The sequence below is a fragment of the Rhea pennata genome, chromosome 5 (assembly GCF_028389875.1).
Source record: "Rhea pennata isolate bPtePen1 chromosome 5, bPtePen1.pri, whole genome shotgun sequence".
Lineage (NCBI taxonomy): Eukaryota > Metazoa > Chordata > Aves > Rheiformes > Rheidae > Rhea > Rhea pennata.
Window position 1 is genome coordinate 16,951,469 of NC_084667.1, and position 21,745 is coordinate 16,973,213.

General features: G+C 38.3%; 1 protein-coding gene across 1 annotated transcript; it reads right to left on the bottom strand.

The window, feature by feature from the left end:
* Positions 1–1,112: 1,112 nt before the first annotated feature.
* On the bottom strand, positions 1,113–21,743 carry CHP1 (calcineurin like EF-hand protein 1). The gene is made up of 7 exons (XM_062576199.1): positions 21,583–21,743; positions 16,037–16,109; positions 8,199–8,279; positions 6,757–6,884; positions 5,746–5,807; positions 4,581–4,703; positions 1,113–3,008 (listed from the first exon to the last, which is right to left on the bottom strand). The coding sequence occupies exons 1-7, from the start codon at positions 21,647–21,649 to the stop codon at positions 2,955–2,957; spliced, it is 588 nt and encodes a 195-aa protein (XP_062432183.1). The 5' UTR covers positions 21,650–21,743; the 3' UTR covers positions 1,113–2,954.
* Positions 21,744–21,745: the final 2 nt, after the last annotated feature.

The following is a 21,745-nucleotide window of genomic DNA, read 5'->3' on the forward strand; positions in this document are numbered from 1 at the left end:
ATTCAGAAAACTCGAGAAACACCCCCGTTTAACTGTGATTCACCACAGACGACTACCACAAGCCATTTCAGTTGAAAACTTAATACATTTAATGCACGCTTTTCTACTGTGCAGCATTTTGTAGTTCAGACTGTCACTTAAATATTAGATCCACATATTATTTACAACCAAAGCTGTAACTTCAGAGTTGAAAGCAGATCTTTAATTTTTCATTCAAAAGTTGCAAAAAAACCCACGTTATTTTATTCTTTATGAATCAAACCCTATATTCAGATTCTGTTGTTTTGCTTGGACTTGACACCAACTTAAGCTTATAGCTCCCCAAATCAATTCATCTACCCCACTTTTACCATGGATTAGGTATTAATCCTCTTCCAGCTTTCTGTAGTCCTTACAGTATTCCAACGGATGATGAAAACTATTTGCAACCACAAATTTCTGCAGCCAGTCATTTAAGAGATCTTCAGTGCAAGAAATGTGGGTAGTCTGATTTGAAAATAGATTTTAATTTCCATTTACCATTAGCCTGGAAAATAGTTCAGCTCTTTTTAATGCCTGTCCCTCATACTGCTTTTTTTTCCCCCAAAAAGACAAAACAGAAATATTCAGTAGTTTTGCCTTTAAGCTGTTATTATAATCAGCTTATATCCCTGATTATAACTTTCACAGATCACTTTCATTGTCAAGAGGATTTAAAGATAACTTCTACAGGTAAGCAAGTATACCAGAAATACAGCTTTTGTGGAGACCTGCTTACATGTGTAGCAATTAGTTTTGCATGATCTTCAATCCAACATAAACTTAAGATTCAAAGTAGCACTGGTATTCCACACTTCAACAGCACTGTGAAGGGGAACAGGAGCTTAGTTTGGAGCCACAGAGAGTTGTAAAGCTCATGTTGTTACAGGCTCCATGTTGCAGCACTAGGATTGTACTGTCTTCTTCTGGATCTGGAAGCACTGGCTTCCTCAACTCCACCAGCAGAACAAAGGATTTTTGTTAGCTTTTCAGAGAATTAAGTGATAAACATCAAACTATAAGGCCTGCTAGTAGTAGTACCCTGGTATTAAACTTCTTCAGTCATTAGAAGATAATCAATTACCAGACAGGAATAGTGTTTACAGTAGAGAGTTTATTTATGGACTGATTAATACAATATCCAGTCTCACCATGACAATAAGGCACAACTGTGGGTTACAACTATATAGCCAGAAAGGAAGAGAACAACACTTACTTTTAATAAGCAGATCACAATGCCTACAAAAACTTGTGTATTTTTAAATTTAACATTGTTACATTCCTATTTTACATGACACGGTCATAAAACCAGAATGTTTCTTTCTCAAACAGAGTAAAAATTTAATTTACATTTCCTTCTGGACTTGTTATGCTGCAGTCTGCGAAACAACAAAGTGCAATATTTCACTTACAATTTCTTAATTTAAAACAAAACAAAAATTCTCCAGAAACTTGCACATTATTCTTTACCATAGGTGAGGACTAAAGGAACTGAGAAGCAAGGAAATGCACATTTGAGGGTACAGTTTGAGACTGGTAAGTATTTATAGAAATGTTAACATGTGACATAGAGAAGCAGTTATAACACTGGTTCTTCAGTAAATAATCTCCTGGTGTTTTTTGGTTTGAACCTCCCAGAAAAGAGGACGCTCCAGCTGAACTGGATGAGATCATTTGTCAATCTAACTACAGAAAATTTTGTCACTGTTGAATCTGAAGGTTCACTGCCAGTTATATTCAATACTTTTGCTGTCTTGAATTTATAAGCAAGATTATATTAATTATATTTACCTTACACTTGCAAAGATATTTGTATACAAATATTCTAAAATATCACTATTAGTTTAAGTTAGGGTAAGATGTACTTCCCAAAAAGATATTTTTGTGTCTGAGCTTTCATAAATACAGCTATTGCCCCCAACACAACTCTAACAGCCCAGGACTTGCACACCAGATAATACAAATTTATGTCCAGATCACTATGATTAAAAAAAAAAAATCAGTACAATGTTTCATGACACTATTACTGCAGGCAGTGACAGAACTACAAATTCAGATTTTGACATGACTAGCATTCTTGCATTAAGTATACTGGTAAACAAGTTTACACTTTCAGAGGCAAAACCACCCTGATGGAAGGAGGGATCCTAGAGTAAAGCAACCTGGAGTGGGCACTTTGCGATCCATTGGCTGTCAAGCCTGCAAGCTACTCAAAGGAAAGAAATAAGCGTCTGCATCTCCTACTGAACAGTTAATGCAGAATTCACCTTTCCTTTCAGGACACCACAGCTCGTCTCCACCACAGACTCCTATTGTCCCTGTGGATTGATCCCACATAGAATAAAATCTATTCACAGTACTTTAAGTTATTCTGGACTGTCATCATGCATTCAATTCTAGTCTTATGGTGAAGCCACAGAAACTGAGAAGTCTTCAGGTAAAAGGCAGATTTAGAAGTAGGGAAGAAAAAATTGCATGTCAAGAGCCAAATGGGGAAGGAAAAAAAAACCCAAAAAACAGGCAGCTGCACCAAGTATTTGAGCAGTTGCTCATCTCCAGAAAGCATTTTGGAGGGTGTTCCCCTTTTTTTTCCATTCATATTCATAGCTCAGAAGAATCAGTTTGTAGATTAAACAACAGTACGTAGGAAGAGGAGACTTTTTTACTCATATAGTAATACAGGAGGAGAGAGGGGAGAATGGGGAAAATAGAAATTGGAAGGAAAAAAAATTTTAAATGCTCCTTTCCAAGTTGCACTGCAGGTATTTCCCTTTGCTCCTGATGCATGGGGAATGTTCACATTGGTAGAACAAATCAGGGAGAGTTTGGAGATGTATTTTACATGCACCAGTAGCAATGGTCTAGGGAAAGGTGGTAGGGAGAAAATGTTCTATTCCTTATCTATTAGGGGTAGAAAGGAATCAGTTCTCCATCCATCAGTGAAGAAATCGAATACTCATTTTCTGCTCTACATCCACCTTCTCCAAAACCTGCAATAAAATCCAGAAACAGGAATTTAAGTTAATGTAGATGAGGTATTTTTGTCCCAGATTTCTTACCTTGCTTAAAAAAAGAAAAAGAAAGGGGCAGGAACATAGATAGATGTTTTCAGTTTGGCATGCCCATCTTTCATCTAGACACTGCTATTTTTTGCTGCAGACTAAGGTTTCCTTCCCAAGGAAGCAATCCTCAGCCATAATAGCATGAACAAAGCTGTCAACCAAAATGCAACCAACACGGTTTCAGCCTGCCAACAGCCCAGATAAGTCTGAACTATTCCCAGGAAGTTGTTCCACAACAGCATAAATTTGTATTTGTGCAAACTAGGTTTGTGCAAGAAGGTCCTGGTTATGGCCAGGAGATAGAAGGGAGAATGGAGGAGAGGAAAGGGCATGAATAGTCAGTTAAGAGCTAAAAGCATACTACAGCATCACTAATTTAAATTATTTTTAAACTTGGGCGGCAGCCTCATTCATTGAATTGCTGCTAACACTGAAGTATGATGGTAACAGTCTGCTCCAAGCAGTTTTAGGTGCTAAACTTTGGTATTCCAAGCTCAGAGTAATTTAGGTTTGAAGAGACCTCTGAAGATCTTTTAATCTAACTTCCCACAGCCACTCAAAGCATGTCCAGTTGAGTTTTAAACATATCAAGGGAAGAAGGTTCTACATCATCTTCAGCAACCTGTTCCTGTGTTTGACCATCCTTGTGACCAAAGATTTTCTCTTGCACCTAATCAATTTCTCATGTTGCAACTTGTGTCTGTTGCCTCCTGTCCTGTCTCTGTCCACCTGGAAGTCTAGTTCCAGCCCTCATATTAAGTAGTTGAAGTTGTCCTGCTATAGGACAACTTTCTCCCTATATAATGACTGCTTACTGCCATTTCTTTAGTTCTGACAACTAACAAAAGATGCAATTCAAAGGACTAAGCTAGGAACATGCACACTGGTATTAGCTGTGTCACTAGCAGATAAAAATCTGCAAGCAAAAACCAACTGGCAGAATTATAGCATCAGAATTACTGTGTCACTATGCTGGTCAGGTTACTTATGAAGAAAGAAGTGTCTGCAAAACAAAACCAACAGTATTTACTGGAATAAAAATCTCACTCCATCTCATCACAAGCAGGCTTTGAAAGAATATTATCTCCCTATAATTCTCTTAAGCTTCTGTCACTGTTCATTTAACTATCTCCTCTATTAGAAGGTACCTTTCAAGATCTGATGTCTGAAGTCTTCCTATCGTGGTGTGAAAAGTCTGCAATACATTTAGCAGTGGAGCTTAACAGGAGTATGAAAGAAATATATGGACTACTTATTAATATTCTGACAGTATAGGATTAAAAAAAAAGAAAAAAAAAAAAAAAAAAAAAAAAAAGAAAGCCATCCTGACAAAGAAGGGATGGAGCAGAACTAGTGGAAGACCTGCTCTGCCAAATGCAGGCAGGCAGGCGTGTTTGAACGACTACCTTTCCCTATTTCCAACTGCATTTTCAAGTCTTTATGACCTGCCCATTATTGAGCAACTTAATTTCCTCTTGTTAAAAAAAACAGTTTACAAACCTTTACAAACTCTGCAAAGGAGATGGCACTGTCCCCATCTTGATCAGCTTCCTGGATTGTCCTGTCAGCAATGCTGCCCAGCTGCTCATCTGAAATGTTTACACCAACCATCATCCGTAAAACCTGTAACATACAGAAGTCCCCAGACACCTTTTATTTATTTATTTATTTTAAGAAAGCAAAATAACCATTATTGACATAGGAACAGAAGCAGTTTTAGTGTTTTTTTTTTCATGGATTCTGTTCAGGTAACAACCTTATAAAAGAACAACTCAGAAGGATTTCCATGGAAGCCATTTCTAGAGAGACTTCCATTTTTCCTTGTCCATCAACTCTTTCAGAGAGAACAACTTCCTTCTGTAGCTATCTTTGAGGAAAGAAAAAAAAGGGAAAACAATTTAGAAAGCATTTGGAACTATAAAGGAATCATCTGTTTTGTTCTGACGCTTTTGTTTCTCTCACAGAACTTTCTGATGTTTGATCTGAATATCTTCCATTCAGGATTGCTGCCTACAGGAATCTTGTAAGTATATGGTCAGATGATAACTGTCATCACACTCTACATTTAGTAAAGCATTTTTTGTGCAGCAGATAGAAGAGGGCAGTTTCAGTTGAAAGCAAATCCTCGTCCTACATCAGAAACCACAAATTGTTATGTCTGCTTCCCAAGATTAGCAGCATGTAATTACTCCTAGCTCAAGCCTAGTTTCACACACATGCAGCACTGATGAGCTTTGATTACCTTTGCTGCAGTTTCAGGAACTGTCACAGAGGACAAGGAGAGAACCAGTCAAATGACCTTGTCTACCCTGAGCAGTGTCCTCTTGTTAGAAGTCTTGTTAGAAGCTGCTTTAAAAGTTATAGAAGTTCTTAAGGGGCTTGGTGTATTTCCTGGATACTTATGCATCATTTGGAAAAGTTCTTTTTAGCCCAATGCTCTAAGTCTGACTCTAGCACCCACAGTCTGATAAAACAATCTGAGCTACCAAAGGTAAGGTCTCGTAGCATATCTAAAGCTTTAAATCAGAGGTAAGCAATCAGTCACCAATTTCTTTCAGCAATTCTTTTGAGAAGATGGCTGCAACTTCCCTCTTCCTTCTACATGGGTGTGAAGTGACAAAGGAGGTCATGATAGAGTTGTTCAAAGTAGGCTCATGCTATTTACCTGAAGAAGCTCATCCCTGGAAATCTTGTCATCTTTGTCTAGATCATATAATCGAAAAGCAACTACAAGAAAGAAAAGAACAAGCAGTTGAATTCAAGTGCCATTATTTTAATATATAAATATGTGATTATGAAGAAAAAAAAATAACGGGAGCTTTTCACAAATCATTTTAAAAGAATTACCTTAAAACTGATTCACCATAAAATTAATGTTCAGTTCCATAAAGTGAGATTACCATATATAGAAATAACATTATTGTCAAGATGTGAAAATCTTACTTGAGTACTTTTACTGAGAGTATTTACAGAAGCACTCTGCTTGCAGAATTTCTTCTTCAAAGCCCTGAGCTATGGAAGTGTAGTTACTATTAAGATATATTCAGATCCTTTAATTTCAGATCCAGACATTTTTACATTATTGTTATTTCCTGCTTGATTATATTCCGGATGAGATACATGATAGACAATTTTAGCACTCAGAGGACTCTTGCCAACTCAGTTTATTGTGCAGGAGCATTCTGTTCTTACACTGTAGGCAGACTGCAGAATTGTCAGAGAAAGTACTCAGCTTAAGGTGAGAAAATTAGCAGTACTGTATTTCATGGAAGATTGGGGAAAGAAACTAGAAAGCCCATTCATATCTGGAACATGACTTTGTAGTCTGAAATAGCTCCTAAGATACAAATTATTTTTGAATGTTTGTGCCAGGAGACGTTCAGAGAAGGATGTATATTACTCAAGATTCAACCAACTCTACAGTTTCAAGCAATTCCACTGATTTGCAATGCAAGTATCAGATAATTCATATTTTTTGCACTGTTGACATTCTGAACAGGTCAGCTTGTAATTTCATTAAAAAAACCAAAAAGACCACAATATATCACTCCACAGGGAAAGACTGCACAGAGAACCTTCACTTCCAAGCTTTTTCATTTGCTTCCCAAAAAGGAAACAAACATGAAAAATCTACAAACAAAGCAAGTGCTTATATAGGAAGGTTCATAGTTCTTACAGTGGAGCTTGTTACTTCGGCTGTTCAGTGGTTCTGGTCCATTCTGGTCTTTGCTCTTTTCATTATCTTCTATGGGTCGGAAGTGGGCCAGAGTCCTCATGAATCCACGGAAATTTACTTGGTCCTCTCTGCATAAGCATTTCAACAGGTCAGTTAGTTTCAGCTTAGCTTATATGGGTTCTTTACTTCAGTAACGAACAATGAATGCCTAGCATCAATGCTGTGCACTCTTCCACTCCCACCTCCCCAGAGTTTGGCTGTCTGTGCTCAAAACCAGCTCTGATATGGTGCAGCTGTAACCTGGGATCAGACTGCTGTGAGGACTGGTGTGTAGAGGGAAAACAAAAAACAAAAAAGCCCTGCAAGAATTGTCTTTTTGCTTGGAAGCAGTATTTAAGCTCAGGCCCTCACTATTTGTCCTTGCCTGAGCTGCCTTGCAGCTATGCCTGTGCGTGGCCATCTTGCTGATCTGCACCATGACCTGCAGACTTGACTCCCTTGCTTGACCTCAGACTTGCTTCGTCACTATGGACTTGTCAGGCAATCACTGAACAGTTGGCTGATCCCAATTACCAGCACTGGACTTGCTCTGCTCTTCTTGTTCAGGTACTGTGCCATTTTGTCAGTGAGGGCACTGCTCCTACCTGCTGCTCTCACACTTGGCTCTGGCCTGTGGTGCAGCCCTCTCTTGCTGCTCCCTGACAAATAGCTCTTTCCTCTACAGCTCCTGTGGGAACAAGCTATATGTACACTATCCAGAGCGCAAGCTTTCCATTCAGGAAACCCTGCCTGGTATTAACCTGTATGAGGAGTTGATTAGATGAATTGTGTTCCATCAGTCAATAACGATAAATGTGTTCAAGAGCAGTAGCAAATTCCACAGAACAATCTAGCTTAGCAGTAAATATAATGAAGACAGTTACTTCAACTTTGTCTCTTTGGATTTGTGTTAGAAGTGTCATAGGACAGAGGCTGTGAATAATTAGAAGTTTAAGCATGATCCAAGCCAAAAAACAAAAGCTGACCTAGTAACAAAGGTACACTTAGAAGGTCAAAAGGTGGGGAAAAAATTTTTTTGCATTAATTAACTGCAATGTTAGTTAGCAAAAGATAGCATTGCTACAAGTTTACTTGAAGAACAGAAGTCCATAGATGCCCTGAACTTTCTTCAAAGATGTTTATCAACATGACAAGAAAACTGGGAAACAAAGTGACATACAGCCAGAACTTGCCACTGGATAAAGCTCACAAAACTCTCAACAATTCAAGCTGGCAAATATTTCTTACTATAGAAGGAAAACAAAGGTGAGTAAAATTCCAGGTGAGTAAAGGTGAGTAAAAATCAAGTTCTGCACTTTAATCATAGCATTTCACTCTTATTAGAACTTCTCATGAACTACAAATTTTGTGACTGTTCACTAATTCAGTCAGCAGGAACTCACCCCTCTGGAAAAAAGGCATTGATAATCCTGTCTCCCAGTGGATTGATGGCAAGCTCTGGAATCCGCTGAAAGTCTTCACGGCTAAGAAAAGCAAGACCAAGAAATCTGAATGTAGTTAAAGTCAAAGGAGATAGCATTATTTAGAAAGAAGCCACAGTAAAACATCCCTGTTTGTTTTTATTTCTGCAGCAAGACAATTGGTGGTTTTCAAAATGTAACTCTTTAAATGATGTCTTCTCTATTACTAATGGCGTAAAGCTAACTAGATGATAATATCAAGCCTGAATTATAATACAGACTAGCAGTGTTCATTTATCATGTTAACAGCACTGTTCAGTTGCAAAAATTATTTGTCTGTACTAGTAACCTTCTAAAATGATGCTGATAGTTTGCAACTTAAAGGAAATTTTAAAGCCATTTCAGAAGTTAAGATAAATGAATTATTTTTGATAGGTATTTTGGAGGTAAATCATTTGAATTGGAATGATTTTTCCAGACTAGCTCATTCCAGGTTCTTGGACAATGCCATTGTGCCTCCAAACATACTGCAGTTGACCTGTGTACTTCAATTTAAATTTTGGTCTGTGTAAGAACTTTATACATTATGAATGCTAAATTTCATATTATGTTAGCTTCAGTCAAGAAATGCTCTTACTTTTCAGTATGAAGTTTTTGTTTTTTTTTTTGTTTTTTTTTTTTTTTTGGACAGGAGCCTGTATGCTAGAATGCTAGATGCAACTTCACTGCAAACACTGCTCTCATTAGCCATTTTCTTTTCCTTTCCGCTCCTGGTTATATGTACAGAGCTAGCATAAGCATAACTATGCTTACATAATTATAGTCTTTTCTAATCTAAAAGACATCATGAGTTGTACTGATGTAAACACATTTTAGATCAGCACAATCACACAGTTTCTTCTATTATTACAGTTACACTAATAGTTTTTCTTTCAACCTAACAGAATCTTAGTGACAGAAAAGTGGCATAATCTTCATGTGTCCAGGGCAGAGCTATAGGGTAGGTGGTCAATTATTCTTAGTGAAGACTTCAGGAAACTTACTGTTTTCCTCCAGTACAACAGAACACAACAATTTACCAGTTAGTACAAGACTTGCTCCATACTCATTTAGGCTCAGAAGAACAAAGATAACAGTGAAGGCTATAGCGTCTATATGCATTCTTTGTCATTTACTGTCTGATTTTCCGAAATATTTGCAATTCCCTTCAAGCCAGACGCAGTCCTGCTGTTTCTGAAATTTGGGTCACAAAGTCTCAAGCTTGGTCGCTAAAAGCTCACTACTTTTGACACCTATGCTCACTAAATGAATCAGCAACAAGCTTGATAGGTTGGCCTTAAGCAGAAAAAAAGGGGGGGGGCAGAGAAAAATAAACAAGAACACACTAACACACTTTGAGATTATTTAAGTATACTGACCTTTTACAGTACTGACATCTTAAAGACAGAAAAAAGCCTTAAGGAATCAGCTAATCCCCTTCTTATTTACTAGTCTAGCCTGGGAAAGACAGAAGCAGTATGTTCAAATTTTAGGTGTGTTTTAAAGCACTCCTTGCACCCTGTTACACTATAGTTAGGACTCTTAACAGCCCTGTGGTCTATCTGCTGCCACATAGTTGAAACTATTTGGCCTTCTAATATGGAGGGATTTGATCATACTTCTAAGCTCAGACACCAAATCACCACTCTGACCATGTTTGAATCATTTTTAATAGACAAAGTTACCATCTGTATAGCATGATCAGCTTGTCACCAGACCCTTCAGGACTGCTGCATTTTAAGCCACAGCTGAAGGGCAGAGCATACATTAGTGAGTTAGGCAGAAGATGCAGTGATGTGGAAAACCTATGTCCTGGTAACAATATTTTAACAGGACTTCTCTGTCAATGCTAACATTTACGGGCTAAAAGCAGCAACAGTTCTCAGATTCCATTTAGAACAAAATCCTAATCCTTCAACATTCTTTACTTACATATCACTATTTCTTAATATCAAGCCTCACACAATTTACATTCAGCATTTCAGCCTCTAGTTGTTCTGTTTTATAGCAGGAGATTAACAATTAACCACAAATAACTCTCCAGGTTTCAAATCTATTTGTCCTGTCATTAAAAGGATTGCAGCATGCCATTTTTGCTTGTTAAGAGCACATTACTGAGTGAGCGTTATAATTGAAATAGCTGTAACAGCCATAAAAGTAAATGAATGCAGGATGCAAGTTATTCTCTACTTTATAAACCAAGGCTTCCAAGAGTCATTAGGGACCAACTTCACCTGGCTGAGGCTGGAGCTTACAGGAAATCGGATGCCCTCTACTTCTTCCTTGTTCATGCGCCATAGCAACAAGGCTCTTCTAATGAGGAGGCTGGTTTCCATTAAATCCTTGCTTAAAGATAACATGCAAAGCAGTCTTTAACTGCATGTTATCATTATGCAGACCAGCCATTTCATATCTTTGCCAGACATTCACACTTTGACTTCCTTTTGCAGCAAGGAATTCATAGATTCTCAGACAAGTATTTCTAAGCATGAGGATAACCTCTGAGGCACATAGCAGACCCCTAAATAAATGTGACTGCCTTATCCCACTTGCTGCAAAGGACTTACTGGCCCTTCTTTTTATTCCATTATTTCTGGTTACGTATGCTGCTGCTTCTAGAAAGTACTAGAGGAACACTTCACAAAACAGGGATGAAGAGGGTAGGGCTACGTAGAACGGAAGGAAAGCAAAACAATGGAGAGAAAATAAACCACATGCATAACAAAAAGTGCAGAAAGAGAAAATTTGAAGTAGTTCAAAAAATTGATCTGACAGCACCACTGTTGACAATTCTCTCCCCCCACCCAATGCTGGGAGCCTGGAGAAATTACGGGGAAAGAGGACAGTCATCCTCCCTTTTCACAGCTGTGTCCACCATCTCACCTAACTTCACCATTATGCATAGTCTATACAAATTTAAAAGTTTGTCTTAATAAGGAGATTAATTGCTTAATAAACATTAGACAAGGAAGGAATATGTCCTTTTTTAAGCAAAGAGAAAGAATTCCACATTCAGAGAGAGCTAGCTTGTATGCTTTACTTGGAAAGCCTGCAATGCAGTTTGAACTATTACAAACAAGTTTAATACTTGTTCAGACTGAAATGAATCTGTGCACTGACAAAGATTAACAGCTAGCTCAGTTAGCTCTCGTTACCATCTCTCAAGACTACAGGCTTTAGAAGTTGTCCAGAAGACACTGTCCCGTAAACAGCTTTCATAAGCGTGAGATAGCCAGGAACAGCTCACTCTGCCTATTGTTCTTATGTATCACCTTTCAGAATAGTTGTCTGCCTTCCTTCTTCCGCACTCATTCTAAACCAATTGCTGTACAGTAAAAACAAAACAAAACAAAACCAACAAGCAAGCAAGCACACACTTCTGAATTGCTTAACATTTTCATTTCTCCAGTGTGGAAGAAACTATCATAAGTGGGAGGCTCTATACAGAAGCTGCACAGTAGCAGTTTAAGCAAGTATCTCCTTCTTTTTATAGCTCAATTCATGACTGTCTAGCACTACTTCCTCATAGGAAGTGTCTAAATTTTGGAATAGACATATTATGTGGTGTACACTACAGTACTGGTCTTCCAATGAGCCAGACAAGACGACTCCCTGGGGCATGCATATACTTATCCTGTTTACATGCTCCAGTTTCCTCATATTAGGAATCACAATGTAAAGGAGAAAAGGTGCACATTGCTCTCCTCCTGATGAAAACTTAGCATTTATTCAAACTGATGTCTCAGATTCTATAATTCAGCTGTACATTCAAGAGCATCAACATTGTTTTGGCAATTCAGCTCGGCACAATACTGAAATCTAAAACGTCGAGAATATTTTCAGTGGAACAGTTTCATCCTGGCTTTTATGATCTGTTTTCAGTCAGATGGTGTAAGTCTAATGGAATCTACCCATTTAATTTAGAAAAGCTGAAAAACACATGAAGGATTTCTACCCCTTTAATGAATTGGTAGCAGTTCCTCAGGAGCCAAAGCTGTACTCATTTAGAGGATAGGAGAGGGGAAGAAAAAATAAATACATAAATAAACAAAATAATACAAATACAGTGATAAATAATATAAATATAAAATAAAAAAAAAAATAAAGCACACAAACAAGGCTCCATCAATACCCTTCTGCTACATCTCATTTATGTAGCTCTATAGTATTGCATAGGCTACCATGCAGGCATCAAAAGCTATAAAAAGTTGGTACCCTGGAATTATATACAGTTACACTGGACACAAACCTCTGATTAGGAAAGATTTTAACTTTGGATTATATTTCCAGAATGAATTACCTGACTTCTCTAACCCCCAGGTGCTCTTCACCATTTTTTAAATATAAAAGTAAGAACAGCACAGCTCTCTCTCCTTTGAAGCAGTGGTCCATATTTAGAAATGCACTTCATGCTGTAAGTAACTGCATAACAGATACTTCTTTAAATCACAGTCACATGAGTGATTTTTGTCATTTATAAGTCAATCATGTAACCACCCTTATGGAAACAATCGTTCTTGCTCACAGGAAACAAAGAGAAGACATTCCTTCTAAATTGTTTGATGGTAATAAGCAGGTGGTAATTGAGAACAGGCAGAATCCCTCCCTTCCCATCTCTTCATCTTGCTTGTCTCAAACTATCAAGTTTTCTCTGATCAGCATTTCAGAAACTATCATTTACGAGCTTCTGCTCTGTCGCTCTCCCCTCTTTTCTCTGCTTCATTTTATCAGGAAGTAGTTTTCTATTACTTAGAAATATAATAATTGTTTCTACATCTTGTGGAAGCCAGGACAGGTTTCAGAATTGGAATACTGCTCTTAAGACAGCCACATTTGGGAGCAGGCTATGCATACAATGCTGCAAGTTAATGGATTACAGCTTGCTGGGATTTTCCACATGAAGTGCATTTCCTTTCCAAGGTACCAAGTGATTATCAACAATGAAAGTCAAACTCTTCCTGATACATTACACTATGAAACCAAACATTGTGCAACAGACATTCATATCATATTTAGCTAATTATTCCTCTTCTCAAGTAAATTGAGCACAATCAGTTCAAACTTTACACAACTTTTATGGATCCAATGGGTTTAAAGTTGGAGGGAAGAAGTAAGGAACAGCATGTACCTGAGAAATACGGTTCAAATGAAACTTGACTAGTCTGCTGATGAATAAAGATGATGGCTACCAAACACTAAACCCACGTGCAAAGTTTCAGGAGGCTGTTAGTGTTCTTCTGTAAAGTAACTTAATGTTGAGACATAAATAGTAGTAAAAAAGTTACTAGCCAATCTAGCACCATTGTTGGTTTGAAATAAAACTGGTCAGCTACCTTTGTATTACTTGGCTAATATACTATCTCTATAAAAGTAAGCCTTCCTAAAGGAAACTCACTTTTGTTAACAACTTTCTTTGACAAAGCAGGCACTAACTTCTAGACTTTTAGTGCAATTTTCACTGAAAAGACTGCCTTTTTTAAACAAAGCTTTAATCATTTTTTCAAAATCAAGTTAGCCGTCATACCATACTCATTTTCATTTATTAACTGAGCATGTCTTTACAAATTACACTACACTCTTCTTCAAACTTTGAGCATGCTTCAACACTTTAGCTAGATGCAAATTGAACCCTGTCATAGATGTATCTAATCTTTGGAAGACCCTCTAAGGAAAACTCTTAACTATTTTCTTTAATGTCAGACAAGCGGTCTAAAATTGAATTGATCAGAGTGTTACGTAGAATCAGTGACTAGATCTTGCCAAACCTAATCCAGGTTTTAATTTCCAGACAGTAGCCCCTTGCTTAGATATCATCAGGTGATCTGTGTGTCACAACAGCCAATGCTATAATTTAATGATACATTGGCTTCCCTGGCAGAGCTGGCTTAAGAAGTTCCTGCCCATCCCAAGTCACCTGTTTCCACACCCACAGTCCAGTTTGTCATCCATTCAGCTATGCCAGGCCAGATATTTATGGTACAGCCACATAGTCTGAATCAATGGAGTCATTCAGGTTAAAGATACCTACACACACAAAGGGAGGGGCTGGGAGCAGAGATTTTATTTTCTAGGTTAAAAGGGAAAAAAAAAAAAAACAATCTGTAGTCCAGTACAATTCCAGCAATTACTTAAACATAACAGAGAAGTCAGCAATTTGTGGCACCACAAGGATCTTTATATAAGTCAGAGAAGGAAACTACAGTAAGTGAGCTGTCCTGGCAAAGACAGTGCATCTTACAACCGCACCTTCATCTTCTAAACATTGATTCTAGCTGTTGGGTTATAGGGCATTCTGGGATCACATGTTACAATGTCTGATTATATAAAACTTAAGTGATTCCTGAATCTGTGTTATAACAAGCTCCCTTTCCCCTCCCCATTCTGTTTTACATTCTTCCAGCTTCCCTGTGCAATTGTGCTGGCATATGTGGCCATATGGTGAGTGGGGAAAAAAAAGGCTCAAAACTAATCAGGTTTCTTTTTACTTGTTTTACTGGGCAAGTTTTCAACCAGATTAGTTTCCAAAGATGAGCCTTGATTATTAGCATCAACACAAGGAAGCAACATATTTTCAGCAGAAAAATGATCTTGGACCAGCTCATATTGGTCATAAAATTGTACCCCTAAAGTATTTATAAGTAACACTTATTTGCCATGTTTCCATATTAGTAATTCATTTACTGTAATCTGTAGGCTCTATCAAAACAGAAGTGTAATAAGCAACTTAATACAATCAGAATTCATAATGAATTCAGTAAATAAAGAATAAAATACCAACATGCAATACAATAACCAGAGCAGAGAAGGCTAGAGAAGAGACAGTAAAGATATATATTTTAACAGGCAATCATCCCACTAGAGTTTCTGTTCCACTTGAGAATACTTTCCAGCATACTCAATGCATCAAAGGGAATAAATCTTTTGCAGATGAGAAGTTTAAGCCACATTTTTATTTATCTGATTATTTAAGCTGTAACTAACCAGCTCATTTTTGCAGTTTTCAGACTGTAGTCAGAAGACAAACAGAATATCAAATCGTAAATTCAAACTACAGCAGAACACAAACACATTAAAGGACCTGGAATATCCTGCCCCTTTCCAAAGCGAATTACTACTTTAAAGAATAGAATGTGCATTTGTTTAGTTACAGTGACTTTGTTCCAGCTTGTTTATTCGTTTTTTTTTTTTTTTTTTTTTTTTTTTTTTTTTTTGGTGCATTATTAATAGACATGGATGTTGAACAAGAGCTGCAGTGTTAGACTAGGAAAGGATCTGTACATCAAAGTAGTGTTAAAAGACATTGAGCATCAGAAACAAACAAAAGCCCATAACACCAGCAAGATGAATGACCTTTGTGTTATAAAAGTCGGAAAGAAGAACACATAGTGCAGCAGCGTCCAGTATGGAGTGGAGCAGTGAAGAGTATTAATGGAGAACTAATACGTATCTATAAAGTAGAAGTAAAATTTCTGCTGGATGTTTGTCTTAAAACCTTGAATATCAACTCTGACCTTTCTTGTATTAACTGCGACAAACCTTTAGCTCTACAGTAAAGACAGCAGGTATTTAGGGCATTTTTACTCACTTCAACAATCAGGTTTCTCCTTCATAAAAGAGAATAAACTTAAATTTCCGTGTAGACAACAGGTATGAGAAAACCTGTTATAACAGCCTCACTGATTCACCATGTCAGGAAAACATATGCAGGCACACTGCAACAGCAAGTCACAATCACAGATATGGGTCAGTGCAAGGACAGCCAAATTAACAATGGTACCTACCTAAGAGTGCCATTTTCTCCTTTGTCCAGGCTGGTGAAGCGACTGTACAAGCGAGTGATTTGACTGTGGGAGACTGCAGGAGGAAAAAAGCAAAAAACCCACAAATTAGCATGTCTATAATCTGTCCTAGGACTGGATCTCACTACACTGAACTATTTGGTTGCAAGCAGACATGTTACAAGACTGCCAAATTTCAGGTTGTCAAGAGTGTAGGAAGCAATTCTCCTCTCCTTTACAAGAGAGGAAATGTGATGTTCTCCTGATAAAGAAGTAGAAGCAAACAGTACTGGGGCAGAATAGCTTCTCTTGGAAAGTTCTTGTGACGAACTTTCAATTTCGATAGTCATCTTAACCCCCAAAAAAGGTAAAAATAAGTTACAGTAGCTTATGCAAAAGCCAGGATCAACTTCAGCCTCTAGTATCTTCCTAAAATCCTCAACTACCTGTTTACTATCTGATTTCTGTTAAGATTAAAATTGTTCACATGTAAAAGATCTCTGCAAAGCATTCACAGAGAGTACATCTGTTAGTTCCACCTTCTGCATTATAAATGATCATCTCTCTTCTACAATTCTGATTACCAAAGCAAGTTTGAAGTTCAGATTGTTACTAAGTTATTTTTCCCTTTAAAAACGTACTCACAGCAAGGAGGGAAGCAAAACCAAAGGTCTATCCAGTCTAGAATCAAACAGATATTCAAAAAAGATTACACAAGACAAGTGTAATTGGAAGCACGTACCAGTGAGCAGTTTAGGGACGTCGACACATAAATTGCCTCTAAATGTTCAAGAATCCATCAATAAGCCTGTTCTTCATGAATTTGTCTAACTATGTTTTCCATCCTTTTATACTTTCAGTCCTTAATGTTTTTTGGGGGGATCTGATCTACAATTTAATAGAAGGCTACATGTATGTGTGTATATATGTATATGCCTATGTACATATATGTATGCATAGATTTGATTCACTAATTTAGTGTGTTTTCCTTAATTCTTTCATGGGGAGAAATAATCTGGCTGTAACCTCCATTAACCTTCTCCACATCATTTATGACACTGTAGACTTCTGCTGAAGTCTATTATCTTTCCTCTGTTTTGCCTGTCTCTACAGTTGTCGTCTTCCAGACTAAGAAGTCAAAAGTGTACTCAGTTTCTCTGCATCTGGAAAGTGGTCACAGAGGCTGTATCATGCTTCCTCCCCTATAGGACTGTCAGAATCTAGATGTGGTTTGTTCATTTCAGGGTTCACTAAAGTAACTCACAGTCTTCTAGGACCTTCAAATTAAAAGTTAAAAAGCTTCTGTCTATAAAGAGGCTTAAGAGGGATATGGGACACCAAATAAGATGAAATAAGATTACTGCAGACATTTTAAGTATGCAGTTTGCAACAGAAATTCCAAAGCCAATTATTAACTTTAGTATAATGGTGTCAATATTAGGCACCCCAAGATACTAGACATCTAGATCTTTAGAAGAGTCAATCGTGAGAGTGGATGAATCTATCTAGAATCAATTCCTTTAACACTGAAACTAAGTCTTGCAGAAAATCTGGGCTTTTCTGAGCCTCTTTGGATAACATAAAGTTAATAATACATTATATAAGGCCAAACTGAATCTTAATGTTTACTTAGTAAAGGTGTGATTTTGAAAGTGACACTAAGTACTAATTCAATACTATACAAATTCAATTGTTTCAATAGCAACGGGTTTTGTTAGTTCCTAAAACTTACTTGGGAACAGGTTGCACAGCAGTTGTCTGATCTGTGACAACTAAGGTGAAATTATTTTATCAAGTTTGTTCTTTCTCCAGCCTATTTGTTTAGGTTCAACCGTTCCCTCCTTTAGGATGACCTGCCAGAAACTGTTTTTTTTTTCACGTCTCCTTGGCAACCTTCATTCTTTGCATTGGGTTGGGCAATTTGCTCAGTTCCACATAAGGCAACTTCTCTATGATCAGACTGGGCAGCTTGCTCAATTTCAAGTTAAGCAATACACATAGAAAGCAGACAGCAGTATTCTGAAGATTTCTTCTGTCTGCGTTTCTGATTTAGTGTTTTAAATATGACACACAAATACAACAACCGATGGTGAAAGAGGAATAGCTGAGCATTACAGCTCGAATAAAAAGCCTTGTACACCCACCCCTCACTGGACATACAGTCATGATATTTCTGCTCAGCTACCATTTCTAAACTATCAGCAACTCCATTTTCGGAACAGCTCCATAATAGTACATGACAAATATGAAGCTATTGACAGGAGAAGAGATGTTTCTGGTAACATCATACTAGACTCACAGCTATATGAAAAAGGATATGACTCAGGTCCACCAACATATTCTTTCCCAATTTCCTTTTTGTATCTCATTCTACTTGAAAGCTGTGGCACTGAACTCCACTTTTCAGAGCTCTCATGCAAGACAGATTCTTGACCTTCCCTGCTAACAAAAGGAGAATCAGAAGCAAGATCTGCAACATATTACTGTGTCTTAGAGCCAAAAACTGAGGCTTAAAGCTAACTGAAACATGATTTTTATCTACTTGGTCATCCCTACCCAAGAGGGTCCTTCCGAAAATTTAAATCAAGCTCCTCTGTTTTGCATGAAACTATACTTGCTAAATATTTAGCAAGTTCATTGTAATCAAACATTTTGAAACTTTTACCCAAGTTAAACCTACAAAGCTTTAACTTTATCTATATCATAAGATCATATATTTGCACTTCAGAAAATCCATTACCTGTTACCATTAAAAAGATATTTTGTGATAAATTACTTTATCGTTAAGTTCTGATATGAGCATTAGCTTATTATTCATCCTGAAGTAAATTGCTTCAAAAAACAGGGATAAGGGGTGTGAACCAAATAGTTTAAACACTGTTACATACTTATGCTTTTCCAGAAGCTTGCAACAGAATGCTGACAAGCAACATCCAGGAATTCTCATACATTTCTTTTAGTGGTAACTAAAATATAAGAGCAATTAGGACTACCTGAATGTTTTTTCAAATCCTAATTTCAAAATGTTGATATGCAAAACAAACTTTTCTCAAACTCTTTAGTAAATGAAGCATCACCAGCATCAAAGCAAATTCTGCCAAACATCATTTGAGATATAGGATTGTCAACTTCATGCCCAACTCCAGTTACTGAGAACCTACTGGAGATTATCTGCCACTAAGCAGAGGTTTTACAGGGAAATATATTACTTTCCAGTTCTTAGAAACATTAGCTTTATAGATGTTGCTAAACTTACTATGCTAAAAAGTGTCAGTTTTTCACCACAATTAAAAAGACAAGTAATATAGAACCTGAATCAAAATTTAGATTTCACCTAAGCATCAGTGTATGGCTTGTGAAAGATAGCTCCAAATTCCATCAAAGATCTTTTTTATCTGCTCAGCTAAAGAATATTAATATATTAATTAATATATGATTTATCACTCCTATCAGTGTCATTAGCTGTTCAGTTTTGTGATACTTAAAAATGAAGGAAGTTATATACTTCCACATTTGAACACATTCCAATAGGTTAAATGTTCTGTTCATGCCTTTGCACTTATCCCAAATGAACTGAAAAAGTTGTCTCACAGTAAGGAGCCCCCAAAAGAAAGAATTCTTAGGAGTGCTTATCAGAAGTTCAGTTTAACATGGACATGCAGTCCTGCCAAATAGTTTTGCTTTTACTAAGTCCCTTTCTCAAACTCTTTAGTAGGTGAGGCATCAAGCTTCTAATAAACTGTAGGATGCTTTAGTTAGGGATATTAGCTTAGCATTCTTCCAGTCAACTTCATTCCAAATAATCCAGAGCCCCGTTTCTCCCCTTTTGCACCTTGCATAGGTACTTGCACTTATATGAAGTGCATGACAGGGCTAAGAGCTTGGTGGAATTTTCCATCTACCTAGGGAACTACAAAAAGAAGAAGAGAATCACATTCTAGACTGTGGTTAGAGGCTGGGAGGAAAAAAGGGAAAAGATTGATGAAGCCAAAAAAGAGACATTCTATAACAACTTACAAACAGGCATGAAAAGATTAGTACTGCTTGATTAATAAAGTTGTGTTTCATAACCTTACATATAAATGTGAACAGTAAAAACACAGGCAGATCAAACAAATTCAGGTCACAAAGCTTAAACCTGCTGGCCACAATCAAGTTTCACACTTTAAAGATATAAATAAAGTATTTAGAGGCTAACTAGAGAAGTATCTCTACTGGCTCCAGGTGGGCTTATCATTTAGATCATCTACATAGCCACTCTACAGGTATTTATTTAACCACCAATCATCTAAAACTCTAGGAATGAAACACTAGTGATAAATCAAATAATGGAGCAAAGAAAGTCAAGTCTTTTGGAGGAGTATTCTAGATTTGGGGGTTGTTTTTTAAAGCATCTTTAATAGGAAACTAATTTTTTTAAAAGATGACAAAGATCACAGAGTAAGTTCTTGCTGGATAAGCAGACTCTCAAACTCCTACTTGTTTATCATGACACTCCTGTAGAAAGTTCCTTTGATGGATGGAAAAAGGATCATGGAAAGTATGCTAACTCAGCTGCCTGTCATGCTGGCCAATACTGTCTTAATTTTCTTGTATTCCCTCTCTGTGTCCATTTGTTTCCCTGGCAGAAATAAACTATCATCTAAACTGAATACATGATAACATTTCCACTGATGTGGTAGAAGTATTTTCAGATAACAAAGGCAGATCAGCAAGTGCAAGTACAAAGTAAGTGTGATCTGGGAAGATCTTGTTTCCCCAGAGGAAGAAAAACAAAATAAAACAAGAAAAAAAAACAGCAAGGTGACACCTATGGTGTCACGACCTTTTCTCTCCTGCTAAGCATGCCCTACATTTGCCATCATTTACCATTTACTAGAATGCTCAGATTAGCAACCATTCCAACCAGCCAAATGAACAAAACAATAAGCTTTCCCTCGTCTCCATATTTACAGAAAACAATACTACAGAGTAAAGTGGCTGTATACTATAGTCCAGTCAGGATAATGCCCTCCCATTTCTTGACTTGTATAGGAATATCCACACTTTTTTCAGGTTAGCCATACCCAACTCTCACAGGTTACATCCTGTCTGTCTTAAACGCTGCTCAGCAATCACTCAGAATATCCTTAGGGCAACTTTACGACAGCCTATACAGCAAATGACCCTTGGAAAAAACGAACTATACAGGAGAGCTTTCCCGGAGCGGCTGCTCGCGCCAGAGGCACAGGCAGCTCTTCAGAGCCCACCCGGCACTACAGCAAAGCCCAGGGCAGGTGCCAAGCGCACGGCGCTCCCGCCGCCGCGGCGCAGCCCCTCCGCGCCCCGCGAGGCCGCCGCCGCTGCGGGCCCAGGGGGACGCGCAGCTTTCGCCTTCCCGGGCGCCGCCCGCCCCGGGCGCATTTAGGCCGCCCACGGAGCGCCCCGGCCGGCAGCAGGGCGGCACAAGGCCCCCACGGCGCAGACCGCGCGGCGGCCGAGGCACCCGCCGGCCGGAGGGACGGGACGGGGCGCTGCCCCGCTCCAGGCGCCCGCCCGCCCGCGCTTACAGCCCGTCTCCTTCTTGATCTCCTCGATCTCCTCGTCCCGCAGCAGCGTGGACGCCCGGGACCCCATGGCCACCTCACGGGCACGGCACGGCACGGCACGCTGCGCCGCGCCAGGCAGAGGCGCGCAGCAGTGCGCGGCGGCGGCGGCGGCGGCGCTGCGGGG